At 40.3% G+C, this 27,167-nt stretch overlaps 1 protein-coding gene across 1 annotated transcript in view; it reads left to right on the top strand.

The window, feature by feature from the left end:
• The window catches only part of LOC128698569 (uncharacterized), a 105,471-nt gene that overhangs the window by 53,490 nt on the left and 24,814 nt on the right, over positions 1 to 27,167 (top strand). The window contains exons 8-12 of the mRNA XM_070085027.1: positions 9,380 to 9,551; positions 10,907 to 10,985; positions 12,905 to 13,043; positions 15,200 to 15,416; positions 15,693 to 15,715. Coding sequence (XP_069941128.1) covers positions 9,380 to 9,551; positions 10,907 to 10,985; positions 12,905 to 13,043; positions 15,200 to 15,416; positions 15,693 to 15,715 — 630 coding nt within the window. The remainder of the gene's footprint in view (positions 1 to 9,379; positions 9,552 to 10,906; positions 10,986 to 12,904; positions 13,044 to 15,199; positions 15,417 to 15,692; positions 15,716 to 27,167) is intronic.

The raw sequence follows: 27,167 nt of genomic DNA, 5'->3' as shown, positions 1-27,167 counted from the left end.
CAGTGTGCCATTGTTTACCAGTGAGTGACGGTCCCCTCACTTGTTCATACAAAATATTTCATAATACAGTGGTCCCTCATTTATCGTCATTAATCCATTCCTGGAAGTGCGATGATTATCGAAATAGACGATTTTCGAATCAATTTTCCCCATAAGAAATAATGTAAATACAATTAATTCGTTCCTGACACCCAGAAGTATTAAAACAAAAAAAAATTTTACATGAAATATAAATGTAGTACATAAACAATACATGTACAATGGGACATGATGAATGAAACATTAACAGCATAATTTCTTTACCAGATCATCATGCAACTGCCTAGCCTTTTCACAAATACAGTGGACCCTCAACCAGCGATGGTATCGATTAACGATAAATCTGACTAGCGATACATTTTAATGCAAAAATTTTGCCTCGACTAGTGCTTAAAAACCTGACCAACGCTATTCGTTCCGTTCAAGACGCGTCCACTTTGGCCTGAGCACGCCCCACTTGTCCCATGGGTGCCAAGCAGGACGTACATTACTCAGGAGGAAAAGGCACTCCCAGGACATAAGCCTATGAAAGATAGGCTTACTCTGTTGATGTGTGCCAATGCTAGTGGTGATTGCAAAGTGAAGCCTTTATTGGTGTATCACTCTGAAACTCCCAGAGTGTACAGGAAAAACAAAGTCGTCAAGGCTAATTTGTGTGTGCTGTGGAGGGCAAACAGTAAGGCATGGGTCACTAGGGACTTTTTCTATGGACTTTTTACACCATGCATTTGCCCCCAATGTGAAAAATTACCTAATTGAAAAGAAATTAGACCTTAAGTGCCTCCTGGTATTAGACAATGCTCCTGGTCATCCTTCAGACTTGGCAGAGCGACTTTCTAGGGACATGAGCTTCATTAAGGTGAAGTTTTTGCCTCCTATTACCACTCCTCTCCTGCAGCCCATGGACCAGCAGGTCATTTCCAACTTCAAGAAAGTGTACACAAAAGCTATGTTTGAAAGGTGCTTTGTAGTGACCTCAGAAACTCAACTGACTCTAAGAGAGTTTTGGAAAGATCACTTTACCATCCTCAATTGTGTAAACATTGTAGGTAAGGCTTGGGAGGAAGTGACTAAGAGGACCTTGAACTCTGCTTGGAAAAAACTGTGGCCAGAATGTGTAGACAAAAGGGATTTTGAACGGTTTGAGGCTAACCCTGAGAATCCTATGCCAGTTGAGGAATCAATTGTGGCATTGGGGAAGTCCTTGGGGTTGGAGGTTAGTGGGGAGGATGTGGAAGAGTTGGTGGTGGAGGACAATGAAGAACTGACCACTGATGAGCTGCTAGATCATCTTGAACAGCAAGAGGGCAGACCTGAGGAAACTGCTTCGGAGGAGGGGATAGAGAAATTGAAGAAGTTGCCTACTTCGAAGATTAAGGAAATGTGTGCAAAGTGGCTTGAAGTGCAAACCTTTATTGATGAAAATCACCCTGCACAGCTACTGCAAGCTGTGTTGGCAACCTGTACACTGACAATGTTGTGAACCACTTTAGGAAAGTCATAAAGGAACGAGAGGTACAGGTATCTATGGACAGACATGTTGTGCAACAGAAGTCCAGTGACTCTGAAGCTGGTCCTAGTGGCATTAAAAGAAGAAGGGAACTAACCCCAGAAAAAGACTTGCTACCTCAAGTGCTAATGGAAGGGGATTCCCCTTTCTAAGATCAATCATCAATCATCACCAGATCTTCAATAAAGGTAAGTGTCATGTAACTGTGCATGTCTTCTTCAGTTTGTGTGTATTAAAATTAATATTTTATGTGGTAAAATTTTTTTTTTCAATACTTTGGGGCATTTTGCATGGATTAATTTGATTTCCATTATTTCTTATGGGGAAAATTAACTTGACTAACGATTATTTCGATTAACGATGAGCTCTCAGGAATGGATTAATATCGCTGGTTGAGGGTCCACTGTAATTGACATCATTAGAATGTCTCCTGCTAATTGTTTCTCGTTTATCCACACCAATAATACCTTCTCAACATTTTCGAGTACTGGTGATCTCATTTTTGTCAGCATATTTACCCCCTTTGCAACAACAGCTTCCTTGATTTCCTTTTTCTTGGCCACGATGGAAGATATAGTTGTACGGGATTTGTTATACATCCTGGCCAGTTCGGCCACACATACGCCACTTTCATATTGTTCAATGATGTTTTTCTTAAATTCAATCATATTTCTCACATTCTTTACCAAGGCTTGGCACTAGGAGCTTTCTTTGGAGCCATGGTAGCTTATTTAGCACTTGCAAGCACTAAAATGAATGGAATATGAAATATTTCGTATGAACAAGTGAGGGGACCGTCACTCACTGGTAAACAATGGCACACTGGCTGGGAAGGGAGGCCGAGGTGCCTCAGAGCGTGAGTACGCGTCCCGGACGAAGGACAATTAGCGAGTCAACCGACCATTTGCGAGCCAATGTTTGGATGAAAATAACGCAATGATTTCCGAAAAGGACGACTATCGAGCCGGACGATTATTGAGGGACCACTGTATTCCATTCATTTTAGTGCTTGCAAGTGCTAAATAACCTACCATGGTTCCAAAGAAAGCTCCTAGAGCCAAGCCTTTGGTAAAGAAGGTGAGAAATATGATTGAATTTAAGAAAAACATCATTGAACAATATGAAAGTGGCGTATGTGTGGCCGAATTGGCCAGGAGGTATAACAAATCCCATACGACCATATCTTCCATCATGGCCAAGAAAAAGGAAATCAGGGTAGCTGTTGTTGCTAAGGGGGATAAATATGCTGACAAAAATGAGATCACTAGTATGTACTCGAAGATGTTGAGAAGTTATTATTGGTGTGGCTAAATGAGAAACAATTAGCAGAAGATACTCTAATGATGTCGATTATTTGTGAAAAGGCTAGGCAGTTGCATGATGATCTGGTAAAGAAATTGCCAGCAATGAGTACTGATATTTGTGAATTTAAGGCCAGCAAAGGTTGGTTTGAGAGCTTTAACCCTTTGAGGGTCGACAGGCGCTCTCCGAAACTCGTTCTCAGGGTCGGCCAAATTTAAAAAAAAAAAAAATTATTTTCTCTTATGAAAAGATAGAGAATCTTTTCCCGATCATAAAGACACCAAAAGTTTGAAATTTGATAGAAAACTTACGGAATTATGCTCTCGCAAAGTTAGCGGTCTCAGCGATGTTTACGCATCGGCGATTTTGCCCACTTTGAGCCCCATTTTCGGCCAATTTCACTGTACTAGTCGACAAAAATAGATATTTCGATGAAATACGTTTTCTCGAATGGTGAAAATCGCTCATTGCCAAATTCTACTTATCAGTTAGTAGTCAGAATTAACAATTTTTCATTTACACAAATTTCAAAGATGCCAATTCGGTGGTTAGATAACTAAGAAAAGACATTCCTGCTTTTAAAATAGCATTTCCTCTAGTCATTAGTCATGTCTCAAGGCCCCTCATATATTCTTTTTAACTCGCACAATTTTATTATACCAAAATATAGATTTGCTGTTATACCAGACTACTGCATTAGTGTAAAAATGGTATAAATATTGTTGGTGCCGTGAAAGAATATTAGACTCTCCAGTTGACGTGTATGTTGCGCGCTTGTACCGCGATTGTTTCTTTTGAAGTTTGGTAAAATCGAACATTTCCTGATACTTTGGCTCAATTTCAGGCACCTTTCTTTGTAAAACCAGTCAAAATCATCTCAAATTTCTAGTAATATGTATTCCCATTCTATAAATGAGACCAGAAAAGCTAGAATACAACAATAAATACCCATGCAAAATACACTGCAAAGTGCTGATTTATTAAAAAAATAGTAAAAATTTTTTTTTCTCATTATACACTGTGTGCTGCAAGTTTTTAGACTGTACACATGACACATAGACATTCATATGCTTTCATATGAAGAAGGCCTGGCTCTCCTGGATTTGGGGCCGCTAGAATTTATATGGTGCTAGTGCGTCCAAAAACCCCTCTGCGTGGGCGTACTGAATGCAGTGAAAACCTCAAGGGTTAAGGGCTGTGATGGCATACACAGTGTGATTAAAGCATGGGTAAGGCTGCCAGTTGAACAAAATTGCAGCTACCAAAGTGTAGAGTGAATTCAAAGAATTGCATAGAGGCTGAAGGACTGAAACCTGAACAAGTGTTCAGTTGTATTGAGAGCAGGCCTCTTTTGGAAAATGTAAAGAGGACCTACATTACTCAGGAGAGGAAAAGTTTGTAGGACACAGCTTCTGAAAGAACAGGCTGGCGCTCATGTTCTGTGCTAATGTAGTGGGAGGATTTCAGAGTGAAGCCATTACTAGTGTGCCATTCTGAAAATCCCAGAGTGTTCAGGAAAAACAATGTTATGAAGAGTAAATTGTGTGTGTTTGGAGATCTAATAATAGGCATGAGTCACGAGGAAATTTTGTCAGTGGTTCAATGGGGAGTGTTTGGCCTAGTGTGAGCCACTCTTGGAAAAATTTGATCTCAAGTGCCTCTAGTAATGTGGACAATGCACCTGCTCATCCTCAGACTTGGATGACCCTGAATTCTTAGGAGTTTGGGTTCATCAGTGAAAGTTATTGCTTCCCCCAAATGCCACTCCTCTCTTCCAGTATGGACTGTGGGTCATTTCAAACTTTAGAAAACTCTACACCAAGCAGTGTTTCAGGGTGCTTTAAAGTATGACCTCAGACACTCACTTGACCTTAAGAGATTTTTGGAAGAACTTGCTTCCAGTATCCTCCATTGCATGACCTTATAGGTAAGGCTTGGGAGGAGTGACTACTAGGACGAGTGCTTGGAGAAAGGTGTGGCCAGATTGTTATTTTAAGAGGATTTTTGAAGGGTTGTGGCTGACCCTGATGAGCTTCAGCAGACAGCAGCAGTTAAGCTCGAATCTTGCTGCAGGATGAGGAAGAGAGAGATGGAAAAGAAGGTACCCTTCTTCAGAAATTAAGGAGATTTTTCAAATGTGGGAGTAGGATTGAAAGATTTATGGAGAAACATCACCCTGAGAAAAGGGGATGTTGCAAGCCATATTTGACAACATATGCAGTGGCAGAGTCACTGTGGCCCATTTGGGGAAGTTTTAAAGGCAACCAGAAACAGAGCTCTCTGGGCCTTTTTCTTGAGACAGGACTCAGTGACTCTCAAGCTGCGTCTAGTGGCGTGCAAACAGAAGTGGCTTGATCTTCTATACACTAAGAGAATCGCCAATAAAGGTAGTGTTATGCTGTTAATGTTTCATTCATCATGTCCCGTTGTATTGTTCATGTACTACATCTATATTTCTGTAAAAATTTTTGTTTAATGTACAGGCATCAGGAATGGATTAATTGTATTTACATTATTTCTTTATTGGAAAAATTTGTTAGAAATTGTCTATTTCGATAATCATTGCTTCCAGGAGCAGTTACTTGACGATAAATGAAGGACCACTGTACATTTATCCCTTTTAGGGTCCAGAGGCCAAATTTCAAAGTGTGAACCAGAGTCAAGGAATTAAAAAAAAAAAAATTTGTTAGTTTTCTTGTGAAATGGTAGATAATCTTTTCTGAAGGTAATAAAACAAAAAGTACAAAAATTTGATGGAAAATTGACCAGAAATTATGCTCATAAATTTTGATGTGTCAGCGATATTCTGCATCAAATTGATTTTGCTGACTTTGACTCCCATTTTAGGCCAGTACATTATTCCAGTCAGCCAGGTCTTGGCTATTTCACTAGTATTGCACTTCTATTCTACGTTGAGCACAAGAAATCACATTGGTCAATTTAACGCAAAGTTCAAAATATTCAATTTCAAATGAGTTCAGAATTAGTTACATTTTCAGAGCTTTACAAATGAATTCCATTTGATTTTTATTCACATACTGAATTTTATTCAAACCAAAAATAGAAGATTTACTGGCATGCAATATTGTAATTGTATAAATAAATATCACCACATTTGTGAGATGTATATTAGACCCACCAGCTGAGCATTATATTAGATATGTAGAGGTCATTGTTTTACTCTTGAACATCGGCCAAAAATTTAACCCCATTTCTGCTACTTTCAGCGCTCCAGTTTCAAGCCATTTTATCTTCAAACCAATCAAAATCATCACTATTTCATATAATATGTCTTCCATTCTATCAAATGAGACCAAGAAATTGCAAATACAACTTTAAAATATCTGAAAAAATCACTACAAAGTCTATGTTTTGAGTGAAGTACGGTCTCGATTTTTTTCCTATCATTATGCACTGTGTGGGATTTGTTTCTTGTGGTGCACACATGCCATGTGAATGTATTCTCTCATATCTAGGCCCAAATTGCCGCTCACAGCTTTTCAGGTAGAGCTGAGCTCATGGGCGCATTAGATCTATGGTTTTATTTTTCGACTCCAGAGCACGTGGGAACTACGGCTGCGGACCCTGAAAGAAGAAAGGGGTTAATATCTACAGTGTTTTGTATCATATAAGACAATATTGATGCCAGGTTCTGACAGACAGACAATTCATCTTGTAAGCAAAACAATGTGAGCTTTTGGTGTCATTAAATAAATTGCATTACTGTAAGTGTATTTTATCTTCACTATGATTTTCTTAACAATATTTTTCTTTTCTCTGAAAGCATGCTTCATTGCAAAGATACAGATATTATAATACGTATGCTGTATAAAATTTGTGTGATAATCGACTATTCATGCTATTGGTAAGATTTCTGGTCTGTGAGCTGTTAGTAGTTAAGTTTTTGAAGTCAAGAAGTTAAGTAAAAGGACACAAGTACAACTAATGCTGACATTTTTACTGTAACACGGCGTTGTGCCTGTGTCCTTTTACTTTACATATTGCCGATAATTCTACCAGCACACTCATTAATACCAAAGGATTATGTACGGATTTCGACTGTGTGCTGGGGTCAGTCCCCTAACCTGTGTTGTTCAAGGGTCAGCTGTAATATTGTAGTCTTTTCACATAGCAGAATATTCATAGTAACTGTAATAAGAAAATTACAGTTATTTCATGTTAAGTTTTGTAAAAAGTATATATCTATTGTTTCCTTTATTTAGCTCTAGTCTGGGGATTTATTGCCTGTATTAATATGTAAAACCTGTAATTATATCAAAAACCTTATATTCTATATTGAGCTGTATAGTCAACTAGTTTTAAGAAGGTTTGGTCATTTCTTATGGCTGTCCCAAATGTAGATCTCGTTTACGTGGTGCTGCCAGACCTTGATTTTTCTCCACCAAGAAGAATGTAAAAGTAGATTTATGTTGGGAAGCGCTCTGTGAAGAAGCGAGCAGCAGATCTATGTTTGCACAGTTTAAGGGTTGAAATTTTGAGGATAGAACAAAGATGTTAATAAAGTGATCCCTCCGATATTTTCGACATTCTATTATTTCAGTCTCCACCAAACTCCATAGCTATTTCACTTCTTAGCTTCTATTCTATCGATTGAGTACGAAACCCTTCCATTTACCTATTTCATTTACCAGTAAAGTGGTCAGAAATCAGTAATTTAGTAATTTCACTGAAATTTCAAGAGATGCCAGTTTCAAAAATAGAGGTCAGAATAAACAATGCAGACATTTCTGACATTAAATAACATTTTCTCTGTTCATTAGTCACATCTCAGGCCTTCTCTTTATATTCGCTTGCTTTCCATTTTGAATTTTATTCACTACAAAAAATAGAAAATTTACTGGTATGCAGACTACTGCGTGTGTAACCAATTGTATAAATAATGTGCGGCCCCCTTTTGTGACTCTGTATTAGACCAGCCAGTTGGACATGTATTGGACAGTGACATCATTTGTTTACTCTTGAGCTGGCAAAAATGAACATTTCTGCTACTTTGAGTTCAATTTCAAGAAGTACTTTCCTCACATAAAACCAATCAAATCATATCTATTTCTGTAATATATCTTCCATTCTATCAAATGAGACCAAAAAAAAAAAAAGTATGCTACCATCTGATCAAGCGAAAATACATAAGTAGCAGTTTTACCACACCAAGAAAGCATAGTCTCAGTATTTTTCTCATTCATACACTACGTGCTGCAGTTTTATATAGTCCACACTATACAGACCTATTCTCTAGCATATTGACCCAAGTACGATCTGGCTTATCACCAAAGTGAGCACAGGCTCACTTGGCAACCAACAGTATTCAAAACTACTTTATCTTTTAGCCAATGTTATATTGTGTATGTGCTTTACTGGCCAAGACATTCTTTATTCATTGGAACCATGTGTTTATTGCTGTTGAACAGCGGTTTTAGTGCTGAAGGAGGCGTGGTAGCCAATGCGGCCATGGTTAGAACTAAAAAAAGTGAGCAGGTTATAACAATGAATGGAGAAAAAGAAATTGGATGACATTCAGCAGGATTGCATAAAAATTTGAAGTATGCTAACCCGAATTAGTGCTGGATTGCGATGGAACTACAGATTACTTTAATTTTGGATAGATGACCATTACGTACTAAAATTATAATAGCACTAATAAAAAACTTTTATGAAGCATTAAAAGGTATCTGAGTTTTATGAATGTATAAGATATCACAGAGAAACAATACTTGCATAATTTTTACTTTACAGTATAATGAATAATATTGATACAAATCCTCTAAGTAATAATAAAACCTGCAGTGTTAATGCCTTTATAATATGTGTACATAATAAGTGACATTTGTAATAATAATAATTTTATCATTCTTTTTATATTGGTAGATAAAGCTGGCCTTGTGGATGCTTCTTTAAGAAAGATATCATATCTGGTGTTGGAGTGCCATAATAAGTTCCTACATTTGGTAGAAGGATCCAACTGAACTACTTGTTTCTCATCTCATTAAGAAGAAGAAAGGGAAGTGGTGAGTTTTAAGCAATTTTAAAGAGTTAGAATGCTATACTAGAAAGTATTGCCTGGTCACTTCTTTTTAACAACATTAATTCAAGATTTTCTAGATAAAGATTTATGCCATTGTATAAAGGGCTTGGTATGTATATACTGTCCCTGAATATTTTAATGCTGTAATATTTAATAACAGAAACAATATATGTTAATATTCATTATATATTAATATCATATGTAGTAAAAGTACATTATTCTAATTGTATATTTAAGTATACTGTATTTGGAAGAATAGTGGCTAGTCACTTTGCCATATAGCTTCTTTCATAATATAAACACATTTACATGAAGGTGAAAGTAAAGGAAGAAAATTATAAGATATTAAATTGTGTATCGAGATAATTATGGGAATATTAATTGGTTGTAAATACGCCAGAGAGAAATTGCAGCAGCTTTGGAAACTTCATTAAGATAACATTTGTAGCGTGCAGAGGCACATGAGAAATGAGTTATATCTGTAGTTGGCATGTTGGGCGAAGGGAGTCAGGTGCGGTGGCCGGCGGCGGTAGTGGTAGTGCTACTGGCAGTGGTGACGCTGCGCAGCACAATGCCTAGTGCTACTGGCAGTGGTAATTGCTACTCACTGCTAACGGCTGGTACTAGCGGTGCGCTGCTGGCAGTGGCGCAGCAATGGTAATGCTACTGGCGGTAGGTAATTTTTAACGGTAGTACCGCTGTGATGGTAGTACTGGCGGTAGTGCTACTGGCGGTAGTGTGCCTGGCGGTAATGGTACTGCTAGCATTAATTGAGTACTGCTAACGATAGTAGTACAGAGCGGTGAGTGGTTAAATTGGACGCATGTGCCAGCTCTTGGGTATCTTTATTGAGGAAATGTTTTTGCGTTGACTGTCAGTCCATACAAAAGGATAAACTTGAAGAACAGAGGAGAGAATGAGGTAATCAGTCCTCGGCCTTGAGTCGATGTGGTCAGTCATCCAATCTTGAATGAATGGACTGATACGTGTTTTTGGAAGCTGAGAGTTTGTTACCTCATTCTCTCCTGTTCTCGGACCCAACTCGCTGTATGAACTGATGAACCACTAATGTGAAGTGGCACAACCTCACTCAATAAAATACCAAGAAATTACCTAAGTATCAGGATTTCTTTGAACCATTTAAATCACAAACGGTAGTAGTACTGCTTGTGTGCTATTACTAGTACTACTAACGTAGTACAACGCCAGTACTAGCGACGTACTACTAGCAGTAGTAGTGCTGGCCAATAATAATGCTAGCAGTAGCACTACACTAGCAGTAGTTTTACTAGCAGTGGTATTGTGATGGTAGTGTGGCGGTATTATACTAAGCATGGTGTTTAATAACGGTAATTACTACTAGCAGTGGCACTAGTAGTGGCAGTAGTAAGTGGTGTAATGTTGGTAGTAGTAGTCTTACTATTAACTATTAGTGTAGTGCTACTAGTGGCAGTAGTAGTACTATTGCCTAATGGTAATGTAGTGGTGGTGTTCCAATTCTTATCACCATGCTGAGTGGCACGTAGTTCGCGGTAATATGTTTGTTGATCAAATACATTGCTAGTGATCTGGCAAACTGAAAATTTTAGTTCTGAGCAGTGGTAATAATTTGCATGATTTGTCACCTTTTTAATTATTAATTTTGCATTGAAAATCTCATGGAATAGTTATACAGCTCCTATACTAGAAGCATCATTAATAAAATTATCAATTAGGACTGTATACTTGTTTCGTTGATACAAGTGGTTCAAATTCCACCAGCAGTTTGCCATTGTACAGCCTCGATGCAACACTCTTATGAGATTTTGTAACTCCAGCACACACCTATCTGTGGCTGTGTCCTCTGTATCTGTAATGTACACAGGAATCTGTGAGATGGAACATGGTCTGTGTGGAAAAGCAGTGAGGATGCATATAACTCCACCTTGAAAAATACTAACCTATTCTAATAAATGACCTCTGATGATTTGGAAATATAAGCACATGCATTATAATCACGATCCTTGCAACAGCGTTCACCCACCCAGTGGAAGCTTTTTCAGTTCTAAGCAGATCTACCTGGTTCGAGGTTCAGGTTCTGACCAGGCTTTGGTAAGAGAGGAGAAGAGGATGGGTAAGGATGGAAGTTCCCCCAGGAAAGGTGGGAGGGAGGGAGGGGTAGGTGGGATTATAAAGGGTAGTGGCCTATCACTTTGGTGTAGATTTGGCAGATGTGTGTGTGTACTGCTGTGAGTGATTTATAGAAGAAGGTTGATTATGAGTAGGGTATACTATCTGCCCATCAATTTTACTTGTCACTATGTTATGTTATACCAGTGGAGTCATTGAATTGGCAGGATGCATACTGCATAAATTGCCTTTTTTTCACAGAGAGAGGTTGGTCAGAGAAACGGCTGCAGTAGAAAGGTTGCCGGGCATTGATGGAGGTTGGTTGCTCACCTGGGATCGTGCCAAGGCAGTGACTTTGAGGTGAGTATCCTGCTGTATTGTAGTGAGTAGGTGCACGAGTCAGTTGTGAGGTGTTGGTTGATAGAAATTGGAGTGCAGAGATGAATTAGTGCTAGTCCCCATGTTTACTGGACAGAATAGTTTCGGTAGTATCCGACTATTGCGTCTCTGCGGGAGGAGTCGCTTAAGATTTTTGGGACAAGGGAAGTTCCTCCTTGTGGATAAAGCGTCAGACTCTTCATTGGGGTCATTCTTTGGGGATGTGAGAATTGTTGTGGTATGTGCGGTTGTATTCACTGGTTGGGAGGATTACTCCTCTGTCAGGCACGTAGAGAGTTCCTGCATGTCATATAGTTGTCTCTGTAGTAAGTTTGTCTAATCAGGACTGATTGATTCTTGAGATTCTCTGTTGTATGTGTAAGTCCTCTGATCTGATTCTGTCTCTTAGTCTGGTGTTCGTGATGGCTTCGGGAGACTTTGTTTGGACTCTTTGGGTTTTAGCATGTTGGTTTGGTTGTGAGTGACATGGAGTGCGCAGGGTATTCCAGCCAGAGAGTCACGATCATCTTGTCTGGGTGTAGTTTGATGTGGGAGGAGCTGCTGAATCGTCACAGAAGTTGTACAGGCGAGACTTTGCACAGAGTTTACTTTTTTGGTTATATGGAGTTGTAGGGATTGAGTAATCTGCTACGATCTCATATCCTAGGATCTTGTTTGGATTCCTTATAACACTTGTCTGGATGCACCTCTGATGGAAATGCCCCTTTTTCTTCTATGGTTGATGTAAGCACCCAATGGTGCTGATGAGGACTTTGTCAGGGTTGTTGTGGTCTCCATTTCTTACTCCCACACCTGGCAGTTCCTATTTTAGTTCTTCATTCATTTTTTCTTGATTGCCTCTCCTGTTTGTTTGCACCAGCTGTAGGGGTGGAGAGACAACATGGATGACTTGCTCGATCTGCAATTGGTGATGATGTGTCGGTATGTTCCAGGTTGGGGAAGTCGTTGGCGGTATATGTTGAAGAGAATGGGGCTGAGCCAGGAGCCTTGGTACTCTGCTGTTGGTGTGAAGGGGTTGATTTCGGCTCCGTGGAAGGTGGGGATGTGATTTTCTTCCTGTTAGAAGTTGTAGATGAGCTGAAAAGGTCAGTTGTGATCAGGAGGTCTGTGAGTTTGTAAATGAGACCGTCATGCCAAAAGGCTGTCGAGGAGGCGCGTGTCACGTCCTGGTGGCGATAGAGGCGGTTCCTTGCTTCTTCAGGCTGGCCACAGCATCGCAAATGTTTATGGCATGCTGAGTGCTCGCGGTGGGACCTGAAGCCAGTTTTCACCTTTCAGAAAATGAGTGGTTGAACTCCACATGCAATAGTTGAGTCTGTTGGAGATTATTCTTTCAAAGACTGCCCGTGACCGAGCGGGAGAATGGGTCTGTAGTTCTGCGGGTTGCGGTTGTCGCTTGTTTGGTTTCGCGATGAAGATCATCTTGGCTGTCTTGAAAGCCACTGGGAAGTGACCAGATGCCAAGATAGCATTGTAGATATTCTGGGGTGTCTTGCGATTAGGGAGATTGCTTTAGTTGTTTAGCTCTTATGCCTGATGGAGCCAGGGCTGTGTTTCTCAGTCGCCTTATGACAGGATACTTCTCTGAGCTTGATTGTCTGGTGAGGATGTTCGTCTTCAGGGTAGCTGTGTCAATTGATGGTATGGGATGAGAAAGTCTTCCTGGGTTCTCGATCCACGCATTGGTTTGACCACCTGGTAGTGGAGTGTTGTTAAATCTTCTGCTGTCATTATGTGAGAGAATGTTCTCCCATGCCCCACCCCATCAAGCAGCGGTCCAGTGGGTGCGTCAAGTAGGAGTAGTCTTTCTTACCTCTGCATTTGATCGGTGAAGAATGAGAGAGGTGTTGAGTGCAGAGTGTGTTTTGGCCCCTAGTAGTCTGCGGATCATGCTCAGGAGATTGGTCAGGGTGGCAGTTGTACTGGTTAGCAGTGCACAGATATTCCCAAGATCTCTTTTTGTATGTTTGATGGATAGGCGTTAGCTCTACTGATCTTAATGGGGGCACCATGGAGACACTGTAGAAAGTGTCTACTGCATTCTAGGTGGTACCTGTCATTCTGTCCTTGATTCCCCTAGTTGGTTTTGTATTGTTGGTAAATTACAGGCCCGATGTTAATGTGCAGCAAGCTAGTGTGGCACTCTTTGATTCTGGCGTGAAGGGTTAATTTGCCATCTGTTGCAATGCAGGGCTAGTCTTCAGAGATGGTTTGATCATTCCACCTAAGAAGGCTCTAAGGGGTCAAAACACAAGCGTCTTCAGGTTAGTTTAGGAGGGGTGGGTGTGCGGAGCGGGTGGGCTGTAGCTTGATTACAGGGATGTGAAGTCGGAACGCGTTGCCACCTGGAGAGACCACTGATGGGAACAGAAGTCACAGTCTCTGTTGGTTTGAGGACTCACGTCTGGGGTGCCTGGGTGGTAGCCCACAAGGAAAACTGAAAGAATTGGCCTTGGAATTTGAGGTCTTTCGAGGCCATTATGTGGTATAGTTATTTCCCCCTTGTGGTCCGCCCAGGGCAGAGTGGCTCACAATTGAGAGAGCAGGGTGGTAGGCATTGAAGTCCCCAGGCTGGGGCAGGTGGATATTTTATTGAGAGAAGTCGGTTTAAGGGAATGGATTCGATATCGGTTGTCCTGGGAGGGGAAGTACCTGTGATTACTGGGTCTCCACATCATGATGTTGGCACTTCAGCTTATGGGGCGTTTGTCCTCGTCGACATATGTTCTTGGAATTCATACCTAGGAGTGGAAGAATGCTGCAGTATTTATAGTCAGGTTCAGAATGCTGAGGTCAGAGTGGAGAATGCTGCATCTGATGATGTACAGTGAGTTGCAGTCTAAAATCTTGGGTAGCTTGGAAGGGAGGTGGATAAGTTTTGAGCAGACCTTTAAGTGTTCTTCCATTCCTATGCTCTTATGTGAGATAGCGTGGAAAAGTTTCTTGGCAAATGGTTCAGCTATGTTATAGAAACCACTATTCTTGTTGAAGTTATCGGATATAGAGATAGCGATGATTCGATTCTTCGATATCGAGTATTGTCTTCTGTTGCGATAAGTCTTGAGTTTCTGTAGTTTATTAAGTGGTTGTGTGAATTGCGATTGTTGTACACAGGCATTCATGTATCGTCAGACCTGCTTGTGTATATTGGTGTTCACAAATACAGTGGACCCGCACCGCGATCACCTCGGTCGACAATTATCATAGTGTATTTATGTAAGTGCTGTTTGTACATGTGTTTGGGGGTCTGAAATGGACTAATCTGCTTCACAATATTCCTTATAGGGAACAAATTCGGTCAGTACTGGCACCCACAAGACATACTTCTGGAGTGAAAAATATCTCGTTAACCGGGGTCCTCTGTAAGTGTTTGGAGGTCATGATGTTTTAAACACGGCTAATTTGATTGCCAAGTCATGCAAAGGAGTTATGTATACCCACTGCAGAGAGAGGATGAAGCTTGTCACTGTCTATCTCACAGGTAATAGTATTCTTTGATGAGTAGTAGTTATGGAGGTAGATACTTGGAATGGTATTGGAAAAATATGTTGGAAGCATGTTTGGCAATGGGTTGGTGAGGAGGACTATGTATCTATTCTGCGGCGAAAGTGTCTTCTCTGGGTGTGTGTTGAGAAGATGTTTAATGCCGTCATCTACAGTCTCTGATGGAAGTGACAGAAGCCACTGTGTGGAGTGATGCATTGTCAATAAAGGATCACATTATGCTGCATATGTGTTTTATATTTCCATTGTCATCGGTATTTTCACCATTTATTTCCTCTGATGATTTGTTCCAGAAAGAGTTATGCCTCTGATGCTGCTGGGAATACAGAAGCTTCAGTGTGCACACTTTACAATAGCATGGTATGAGTTGGAAGTGATCAGAAGTGAACATAAATTTGTAGAAGTGAGCTTTTGTGTATGTGGAAATGGGGAGAGGGAGCAAGCAGGAATCACTGGAAACTACGGAGATGAGGGAAAAATAGAGGCAGAATTGAATGTCAAAGGAGAAAAGTAAATTAAGTGAAACTGCAGAGTGAGCTATGAAGGGGAAGGGCATAAATAGGAACAGTGGTGAACAGATTAGCCCTTACTATTATCAGTTAGTTCTATGGGAAGTGCGTGAAGGTCATGAGAAAGTGGATAAAATAAGCTGAGACAGTGGCATTGTGTCACATACTTCTGATGGGACATTCATCATTCATATTGGCTTCCAGACTCCCCAAGGTACTTTACATATGACCATCCAGAAATTTAACTTTCCTCATCCCATTATGCTTTTGTATACAGCTTTGGTTGTACCATTTCTGAAAGTAAGTGCAAAGAAGTCATATTTTTACTAGATCCTTGGACATACTGATGTTCAAAACAGCCAGACATGCACCCAACCACCTCGGTCAGCTATTCAGGACCTCCTGATTTCTCATAGGGTGTTCCACACGAACGCTTTCTTTTCTTTCTCACACCTTACATAACCGTTAGTTTGCGCGAATCCTAAATTGTTTTATCAAACTGAGTGGACCCGGTTTAAGTGATTAATCCGTTCAGAGAAGTCTGCGAAGGGCGGAAATTGCCGAATATAAAACCACATTTACTCCCGCAGAAATAATGGAAATAAATTAATCCATTGCAGACACAAGAAAAGTTAAAAAAAAAAAAAAAAATCAAAATATATATGATTTACATACAGAAAACAATGCAAAATCAAGTACATACATATGCAAAATAATAATATTACACTTACCTTTACTAGAAGACTTCCAAAAGATTGCACTATAGAATTTACTTCCCTTCTGTACTTTTTAATGCCACTGAACAATTTGAGAAGACTGGACCCCTGTTGCACAAATAATATCTGTCCAGAGAGCTCTGTTTCTGGTGTTTTCTTTTAAAAGATTTGTCTGAAGTAGGACACAACACTGTCTTGTACATGTTGTCTTTGTCTCTAATAGCTTTGTCAGGGTGAGATTCATCCATAAATATTTGCACTTCAGTCACTTTGCTCAAAATGTCCTTTAATCTTTGAAAAGCACCTTCTCCACATGTCTCTTCCTTCTCCTCTGAAAGCAATTTCCTGAGCTGTATGTGGTCTGTTATTTGTTTCAGGTGAGAGATCTTACAACTCTGTAGTGGTTAGCTCTTCATGAGTCTCTTAATTCTTCCCATCATCCAAACTTACATCCTTCATGAAATTCTGATGACACACTCTTTCCCCAGTGGCATAGGGTCCTCAGGTGTTTAAGCCCTTCAAAGTCCCTCTCTTGTACACACATTCTGGCCTGATTTTAAACAAGTTCAAAGTCCTGCAAGTGCTCCAGCCGCCTGCAGGTATATGCACGTGAGATATTAAAATAGTCTTTCAATGTCTGAGGTCACTTCAAAGCACTTTGAAACTCTGCTTTGGTGTATAGTTTTTGAAGTTTGAGTATTGCTGGTCCTTGGGCTGAGGAGAGAGTTGTGATGGGGGCAAGAACTTCACTGATAAGCGAAACTCCTCCTCAGTGCTCTTCAGAAGTCTGGAGGATGAGCAGACATTGTCCCGTGCTAAGGCGCGAGTTCAATTTATTTCCGGAGATATTTCTTCACACTGGGGCCCAAGCCCCTTCATTCTGCGCGAATCAAGAGAAATTTCCTTATTGACCCATGTGCCTTGCTGGTGGCCTTCCACATCACACACAGTTACTCTTGTAGCTTACTGTTTTTCTTGAACCTCTGGATTTTCAGAATAATAGACCAGAAATAAAACTGCTTTGTTCCACTAGCATTACTGAAACATAGGGGTTAGCCTGTCTTTCATAGGCTACATGTCCTGGGAATCACGTTTCCTCCTGCATGATGTGTAGGTCCTCTTTGGCATTTTTCTTTCATGGACACCATTTCGTCACAGATGAACACTTGCTGAGGTTTAGTTTTCAGTGACTAAATGCATAAACTTCTGTTACAAACTTCTCAGCCTTCCCTTTTCTCTGAACTGGCCCGGACTACCATCACCTTACACACCGTGTATGACACTATGCTTCTTAAATCTCTCGACCAACCTTCTTCACTGGCGCCAAATCCACGAGCATCACCACTGTTGCAGGCATTTGTTTACAAGGTCATCAGCCACCATTTGCTTGCACGTTTCATAATATCATTTGCATCAGTACCTCTCCTGCTACTTTGTTTTTGGGTAATCCACCATCAATAACCTCCCACTTCCTTTGAGGAGTTTGCGCGATCTCTCTTTTTTGTCATATCTACCCTTTTTGCAACAACCAGCAGCACACTTTATTTCTTTCCTTCACGTCAGTGATGGATTTGAATAGAGTTTGCCCCATATCACCAACAGCTCTGTAACACACACTCCTCTCATATTTTCAATGATTTCTTTCATAGGGTCGATGTATTCTTCACTTTCTTTACCAAAAGTGAAGTATTGGCACTCCAGACCATGGTGACTTGTAAGCAGTTGGAAAGCACAGAGAACAATGGTTATGTATTATGAAATGCTCATCATATAGACCTGTGGGGTGATGATCACTCCTTTATTGACAATGGCACTGAGTGTACGTAGATTGCAGAGACTGGCTTTGTGTGCTGATGGCGGATGCGTACTGGACGATCGCCCAGAATCACAAAGCCAATCACGAACAGCGAGCTATATTTTGGCAAAAGTTGCGGTGGTTCCCAAAGAAATGTGCTTGTAGCTGAATGGTGAGGTTACTGTATTTACAGGATTCTGGCCCATCATCTGCATATTGGACACAATTGACTCGCTTACGTACCACCTGGAAAAACAACCGACATTACTCTGTGAGAGACTGTCATATTTGCTGTCCATTCAGTATATCTTAGATTGTCCTGCCCATCAGCACATAACATAATCCCTTCTGACATCTAAACTGCCCCAACATGCTCCTCTCATAATCTCTTCCATCTTTGTCACGTATTTTCTGACTTTTAACCAAAAACTAACCTGTTGCAGCAACATTTCAGTTGTACTCTTGCATTAACCCCTAACTGCACATCCTTACTTCTCACATAACCTTCACATATTCCTACTTTCATACATCCCTCCTTGCAGAAAGTGTACATAGCACTTATGAGGTGTAGTGTTTTAGTTTTGATTATAACAATAATAGCAGTGCTTGAATAGTGAGTGGAGGCTGTGCAAAACACTGTGTTGGCTTAAAACAATATTTGTAATGTATAGAGGTGGCTATACTGATGGGGAAAGGCTTTAAAATACACTGTGTCTGTTTGTCAGTTCTATGTACAGTAAACCCTTTAATAACAGACCCATTAATGGTAGTCTTCAAAATCAGCATTCAGGTCTGACCATTCTAACGTTTGTCAGTATGGGCTGCGTGCACTTGTTCAGAACATGTTTCAGTTGCATTTCTCGGAGCCATAGCTCCATGTAAGTTTGTGGTGATTCTCTTTGTACATACTCTCGACACTCCAGTCTCCAATTTTCCTTGGATTTGTGGTGTGATGTGTGACCATTGGTATATTAAGTAAACCACTTTTAACATTAGCGACTTTAAGTGATGCCAGAGGAAGCATGTGAATGCCAGTGTTAAGTAAAACTTGAACTAATAAGGAAAGTTGATTTGGCATCTCAGTGGCATGGTATGTAGTGCATATTGATCAAAAAAAAAAGGAGCAGTTTACTTCACACTCTCACCATAATAGTGATCAAGTGCAATAAATAATACCTGACGTACCTTGACTTGCGGTTAATTGGCTCGTGACGGCTGTAACTCGAATTTGCTTGCCTGTCAGTCATTTTCTATCATTGAAATTAATTGAAATGCCATTAATCTGTTTCAATACCTAACTTTTAATTTTTTTTGTTATGGGTTTTAAACAATGTATTCAAGATAAGAAACATTGTATAAAAACATATGCAGTGGACCCCGAGTTTCATAGTTCTTAATCATTCCAGAGCCTGCCGAGATATATTGCCAAATGGCGTCACATTTCCCTATAAATAATGGACAGTGGGTGAATGATGGTGAAAGTTTTCTTTTAGGAGCCACTTACTGCCTTGGTGAGAATGATAGTGTGATAATAAAAAAAAAAAAATTAATCACGTTCGACACTAATTAAATAAAATATTTTTTCAAATTAAATAAAGATTTACATACTGAAAACAATGAGAAATCAGGTACACATACATATAAAGTAATAATAACGTACTTACCCTTTACTGAAAGATTTGGGTGGATGGAAGACAGGAGTACACTATTGTTTGGAAGGGAGAGTCTCCTTCCATTAGTACTCAGGTATGAGAATCCTTATCTGGGGTTACTTCCCTTCTGTTTATTAGGAGCACTGAGGGAGCCTTGGGAGGCACTGGAACCTGTTGCAGAAATGTCTGTCCCAGAAATCTGTTTCTGGTGGTTTCTTTTAAGATTTGTCTGAAGTGGGACCACAACACTGTCATTGTACATGTTGCCAATACAGCCTGCAACAGCTTTGTTAGGGTGAAGTTCATCCATAATTGTTTTGCACTTCAGTCCACTTTGCACAAATGTCCTTAATCATTGAAGAAGGCACCTTCCTCCATCTCTCTTCCTCCTCCTCTGCAGCAGTTTCCTGAGCTGTGATCTCTTGCTGTTGCAGATGAAGCTCTTGCAGCTCTGCAGTGGTTAGCTCGTCCCTGTGGTCCTCCACCAACTCTTCCACATCCTCACCACTCACCTCCAACCCCAGGGACATCCCCAATGCCACAATAGATTCTACAACTGGCATAGGCTCCTTAGGGTCAGCCCCAAACCCTTCAAAATCCCTCTCTTGTACACATTCTGGCCACAGTTTTCTCCAAGCATATCTACTCCTTTTGCAACAACAGCACACTTTGTATCCTTTCCCTTCGCCACGATCGAAGTGATGGTTGAATTGGGTTTGCCATACATCCTGGCAAGTTCTGTAACACGCACTCTGCGTTCATATTTTTCAATGATTTCCTTCTTGAATTCGATCGTGTTCCTCACTTTCTTAACCAAAGGGCTTGCGCTAGCTTTCCTTGGGCCCATGGTGACTTATTTAGCAGTTGCAATCACAAAAAACAATGGATTATTACGAAATATATTGTATGAACCCGCGGGGTGATGGTCACGTGCTGTTAAACAATGGCACACTGAGTGTGAATGGTGCGGGAGACTGGCTTTGTGTGCGCGGTGATGGACGGACGGGTACCGGACGATCGCCAAATCACGAGTCCAATCATGAACCACGAGGCTAAATTTTGCCGAAAAAACTTGCCGAAAGTCAGATTTCATGAGAATCGATGCCGACAAAACTCGGGGGTCCACTGTAATGAGAATGTAAAGAAATAAACTGATTTTATTAAGAGTATTTACCTTGGAGATCAGACGACTTGGGCTAACGGAAGATGCTGGTGGAGGCGGAGGGTGGAAAAGATAGGCAGAGGAGATCGGAGGAGTTTGTTTCGTTTTGTGCTTTTCCAGTTGCTTTCGTTTGTCATAAACTCTGTCGCTTAATCACTTAACTTACTTGCTACACTCTTAATGATACACTATTGCTGAACTTAATTGCTACAATTTTTTTTTTCACTTTCACTGATTTTTGCCTTTTTCACCACGCTTTCCTCACTTTCATCTGCAGGGCATTTCAATAAAAACCTGTCAAAGGAGGTTTGTTTCAGCCTCCCTTTCAGAATGTTTCAGAAATGAGTTTGGCAAGTGTCATTAAATAGCGCCAACGCACGACCAGTTGCAACTTTTTCTGGGTGTTTCCTTTCAATAAACTCCATCAGCCACATCAACAGCAGCTTCTCCATCTTTTCATGGACAGTGGTCCGCAGCTTAGAAATTATTTTAACACCCTTGGTTGGCGTTATAGCCTTCATCGACTCCTCCTGCTTTAGTATGGTACATATTGTAGAAGTACTACGCTTGTACTGCCTCACCAAGTTGACTACACACACACACACACACACACACCTCGCTCGTTTTATTTCTATGATTTCATGCTTTAATTCAATGGACATCATCCTCTTCTTCTCAGCACTGTCCTTTGCACTTACTCTCTTGGGACCCATGGTCAGAAAAAAGAAATTTGGCAAAATAACTGCACAAAAAGCACAAAATGCAAGCACAACACAAGAGAGATGCTTCCATAGTGAGGTAACTATATGCACTGAACAAGTGAAATGTGGGATGCTGGGCAGATGTTGTGGTGTTCACTGCGCCAACTAGTAGCAGCGTATCTGAAGCTTGCTTGTAACTCAGATTCTGGCTTGCAACTCAAAGCAAAAAATCAACTGAGCAATGGCTCGTAACTCAAAAAACTCGTAAGTTAGGGCACTTGTAAGTCAAGGTACCACTGCACGTACTATCCTCCATTGTACATGTACAGTAGAGGACAGCATATTGAAATTGAAAGTACATTAGTACTGTACATGTAGAGTACTATTATACTGTACTGTTTTACAGTTTACAATATTCTTAGTATCTGGTGGTCAAAGGACTAAGTCCGCTGATTCTGAACTTTGTCCATTTATATTATGATCATTTAAAAAAAAAAAATGAAGAGTATTGTACAGTGGACCCTCGACATTCGATACTAACCCGTTCCTGAGAGCTATCGAATGTCGAAAATATCGAAAGTTGAATTAATTTTCCCCATAAGAAATAATGGAAATCAAATTAATCCATGCAAGACTCCCAAAAGTACGAACAAAAAAATTTTACCACATGAAATATTAAGTTTAATGCAATAGAATAATTACAATAACAACAATAACAATAGATTAATAACAATAGAATAATTGACATTTACCTTTAATGAAGATCTGGTGATGATTGATGGGATGGGAGGAGGGGAGAGTGTGGATGGTGTTAGTGTTTAGAAGGGGAATCCCCTTCCATTAGGACTTGAGGTATCAAGTCTTTTTCCGGGGTTACTTCCCTTCTTTTAATGCCACTAGGACCAGCTCGAGAGTCACTGGATTTCTGTCGCACAACATATCTGTCCATAGAGGCCTGTACCTCTCATTCCTCATGACTTTCCTAAAGTGGTTCACAAAATTGTCAGTGTAATAGTCACCAGCACGGCTTGCAGTAGCTGTGTCAGGGTGATTTTCATCAATAAAGGTTTGCACTTCAAGCCACTTTGCACACATTTCCTTAATCTTAGAAGTAGGCAACTTCTTCAATTTCTCTATCCCCTCCTACGAAGCAGTTTCCTCAGGTCTGCCCTCTTGCTGTTCAAGACGATCTAGCAGCTCATCAGTGGTTAGTTCTTCATTGTCCTCCACCACCAACTCTTTCACATCCTCCCCACTAACCTCCAACCCCAAGGACTTCCCCAATGCCACAATAGATTCCTCAACTAGCATAGGATTCTCAGGGTTAGCCTCAAACCCTTCAAAATCCCTTTTGTCTACATATTCTGGCCACAGTTTTTTTCCAAGCAGTGTTCAAGGTCCGTTTAATCACTTCCTCCCAAGCCTTACCTATAAGGTTTATACAACTGAGGATATTAAAGTGATCCTTCCAAAACTCTTTTAGAGTCAATCGAGTTTCTGTGGTCACTTCAAAGCACTTTTGAAACATAGCTTTTGTGTACAGTTTCTTGAAGTTGGAAATGACCTGCTGGTCCTTGGGCTGCAGGAGAGGAGTGGTATTAAGAGGCAAAAACTTGACCTTAATGAAGCTCATGTCCCCAGAAAGTCGCTCTGCCAAGTCTGTAGGATGACCAGGAGCATTGTCTAATACCAGGAGGCACTTAAGGTCTAATTTCTTTTCAATTAGGTAATTTTTCACAGTTGGGGACAAAAGCATGGTGTAACCAGTCATAGTCCCTAGTGACCCATGCCTTACTGTTTGCCCTCCACAGCACACACAAATTAGCCTTGAGGACATTCTTTTGCCTGAACACTATGGGAGTTTCTGAGTGATACACCAATAAAGGCTTCACTTTGCAATCACCACTAGCATTGGCACACATCAGAAGAGTAAGCCTGCCTTTCATAGGCTTATGTCCTGGGAGTGCCTTTTCCTCCTGAGTAATGTAGGTTCTGCTTGGCAATTTCTTCCAAAACAGGCCTGTTTCATCGCAATTAAACACTTGTTCAGGTTTCAAGTCTTCACTGTCATTGTAATCCTTGAATTCCTTCACATATTTTTCAGCTGCTTTTTGGTCTGAACTGGCAGCCTCACCATGCCTAATCACACTATGTATGCCACTACGATTCTTAAATCTTTCAAACCAACCTTTGCTGGCCTTAAATTCACTCACATCACCACTAGTTGCAGGCAATTTCTTTACCAAATCATCATGCAACTGCCTAGCCTTTTCACAAATGATCGCTTGACAGATGCTATCTCCTGCTATCTGTTTTTCATTTATCCACACCAATAACAGTCTCTCAACATTTTCTAACACTTGCGGTCGCTGTTTCGCAATCACAGTTGCACCTTTTGCAACAACAGCTTCCTTGATTGCCATTTTCCTGGTCACTGTAGTAGAGATGGTTGATTGGGGTTTTGTATATAACTTGGCCAGCTCCGACACACGCACTCCACTTTCGTACTTTTTAATTATCTCTCTCTTCATTTCAATAGTCATTAGCACCCTTGGTCTTGAAGGGCTGGCACTAGAAGCTTTCTTGGGGCCCTTGGTGACTTATTTTGCAGAAACAAGCACCAAAAACACTGTGATAATATGGAATGTACCGAATATATCCTTAGATGCGAGCACACTGGCTGGCTTGTAAACAATGGCACACATGGGGCAGTTCAGGCCACATGTGGACACGTCTTGGACGAATCGCTTATACTGGGCTTTGTAACGGGAACCGAGGCAAATTTTTTGTGATATAATACATCGCATACCGGATTTATCAGATACCGATAGCATCGCGAACCGGGGGTCCACTGTATAATAATAATGTACTACATATAATAATTATAATAATAGATGGCTTCAGAAGGCCGTCACTAGATGGCAGTGTTTACCACAACAAAGAGGGAGCGGTTGTGGCTGCCTCCACCTGTTACATAATGACATATTTTATTCATTCTAGAGTATATATCAGGTTTCTGTGTGATTTATATTGTTTATTATTTCATATTAAACGAACTGTGATAGATAAATAAGCCGTAGAGTTGATGATAGCGAAATATTCAAGGAGTATGTTGTCCTGTCTCCAGACAAACTCTCGTCAGCCGCTGACACCACACATGAATGACATATTTTATTCATTCTAGAGTATATATCAGGTTTCTATGTTATTTATATTGTTTGTTATGTCATATTAGATGAACTGTGATAGATAAATAAGCCGTATAGATATTAGCAAAATTATTCATGAAGTATTTTGCCCGGTCTCCAGACAAACTCTTGTCCACTGCCGACACCGCCCATACCACTACATGAATGACATACGTATTTTATTCATTTTAAAGTATATATCAGGTTTCTTTGTTATTTATATTGTTTATTATGTCATATTAGATGAAGTGAGAAAGATAAATAAGCCCTAGAGTTGATATTAGCAAAATTATTGAAGTACAGAATTCCACTGGAACAGATTAATTGCATTTCAATTAATTTAAATGAGGAAAATTGACTCTGCAGAAGAGCAAATCCAGTTGCGAGCAAGGTCATGGAACGGATTAAACTCGCAAGTAGAGGTTCTACTGTATTCCTATGTGTTATTTTGGCTTTTTCACTTAATATTATATTCAGGAGTATTTCCATTAATAGCTAAAGGGAATTTACTCAACTTTATAATATTATCTGGCCATAAATTGTTTAGCTTTGTACATAGGTAGGATGTTTAACCCTTTGAGGGTCGACAGGCCCTCTCCGAAACTCGTTCTCAGGGTCGGCCAAATTTAAAAAAAAAAAAAATATTTTCTCTTATGAAAAGATAGAGAATCTTTTCCCGATCATAAAGACACCAAAAGTTTGAAATTTGATAGAAATCGTACTGAATTATGCTCTCGCAAAGTTAGCGGTCTCGGCGATGTTTACGCATCGGCGATTTTGCCCACTTTGAGCCCCATTTTCGACCAATTTCACTGTACTAGTCGACAAAAAACATGAATATTTCGCTAGAACTCCATTTTTTCTATCGAATGGGTGCAAGAAACCACTCATTTATGAAATTCAACTATCCAGTACAGTGGTCAGAATTTAGCAATTTTGCCAATTTCACACAAATTTCAAAAGATGCCAATTTCCGAATAGGGTCCAGAATAAACAAGAAAGACATTCCTGGCACTAAAATGACATTTCCTCTGGTCATTAGTCACGTCTCAAGGCCCCTCTTATATTCTTTTGCTTTCCACTTTGAATTTTTATTTTCACAAAAAATATAAGATTTACTTTTATGCAGACTACTGCATTAGTGTAAAAAATGGTATAAATATTATTGGTGCACTTGTGAAAGAATATTAGACTCACCAGTTGACGTGTATTGCACGCTTGGCACGATTTGTTTACTTTTGAAGTTTGGTAAAAATCGAACATTTCTGCTACTTTGAGCTCAATTTCAAAGCACCTTTCTTTGTAAAACCAGTCAAAATCATCTCAATTTCTGTAATATGTCTTCCATTCTATAAAATGAGACCAAGAAAACTAGAATACAACAATAAATACCATACGAAAATACACTGCAAAGTCGCTGATTTATTAAAAAAAAATGGTCAAAGTTTTTTTTTTCTCATTATGCACTGTGTGCTGCAGGATTTTTTTTAGACTGTGCACACTGACCACATAGACCCATTCTTTCATATGAAGGCCTACCAGCTTTCTCCCACTAGATTTGAGGCCGCTAGAATTTATGAGTACTAGTACGTCAAAAACCCCTACGCGTAAGACGTACTAGTACGACGAAAACCCTCAAAGGGTTAAATATTCTAAACTGTTGGTGCAACCTGGTTAAGCACCAGCAGGCAATTTGAGCCTCTCAACCCCTGTTGTGAGGGTTCGTGGAGATTTGATGGTTGGAGTTAAACACAAGTCGTTGGGTATTAACACTTATATTGCAGACTGTGATAAGGGAGAGCCCAAACTGCCTGTCCTGTCACCTGCTAGGCCTACGAGGAACTGAGGCCGATGCAGCGCATCCCACGCACTCATGTGGCATCACGTGACATCACACAAACTAGTCACTGGGCCTAGCAAGGGGTCGTGTATGTAAAACATATGGATGGTACTAACTATGATACTCAGATAACATATACATATACAGGGGATCAGCAACTATGCTGACACCCCTACTCCAACAGTCAAGGTTGGCTAGTAAAGCCTTACCTTCCACTGGTCCAGGAAGGGTCTAGTGGAGAATCTGGCTTTAAGTTACCCTACACCTCCCCAGAAGTCACCAGGGCTTTTGGAAGCCTTTTGCAAGGGTATATCTCAGTCAGAAAAGACGGTTGAGAAACTCTTGAGGAAAATAAGATAAAGTGAATGAGTCTAAGTGTTACGCCATTTACAGGCTCTGATTTGGAAAAGGGATTATTGTGGAATGGTCCCTGAGGAAGAGCTCTATTGTTGATATCAATGTGGTGTTTAAGCTTTTAAAAAATGCCAGTGTATGTACATACATACAGTGGACCCCGGATTAAGTCGTCATCGGAATAAGTAATATTCGGAATACAGTGGACCCTCAGTTAACGATGCCATCGGATAGCGATAAAATCGGATACCGATGCATTTTTGAGTCAAAATATTGGCTCGGCTAATGATGAAAAACTCAGTTAAGGACATTCGTCCAGAACGTGTCCTCACGACCACCTGGCC

This window comes from Cherax quadricarinatus, chromosome 14, assembly GCF_038502225.1.
Source record: "Cherax quadricarinatus isolate ZL_2023a chromosome 14, ASM3850222v1, whole genome shotgun sequence".
In the NCBI taxonomy this organism is placed as follows: Eukaryota; Metazoa; Arthropoda; class Malacostraca; order Decapoda; family Parastacidae; genus Cherax; species Cherax quadricarinatus.
The sequence above is the reverse complement of the archived record's forward strand: the minus strand, read 5'-3'. Positions and strand labels throughout refer to the sequence as shown.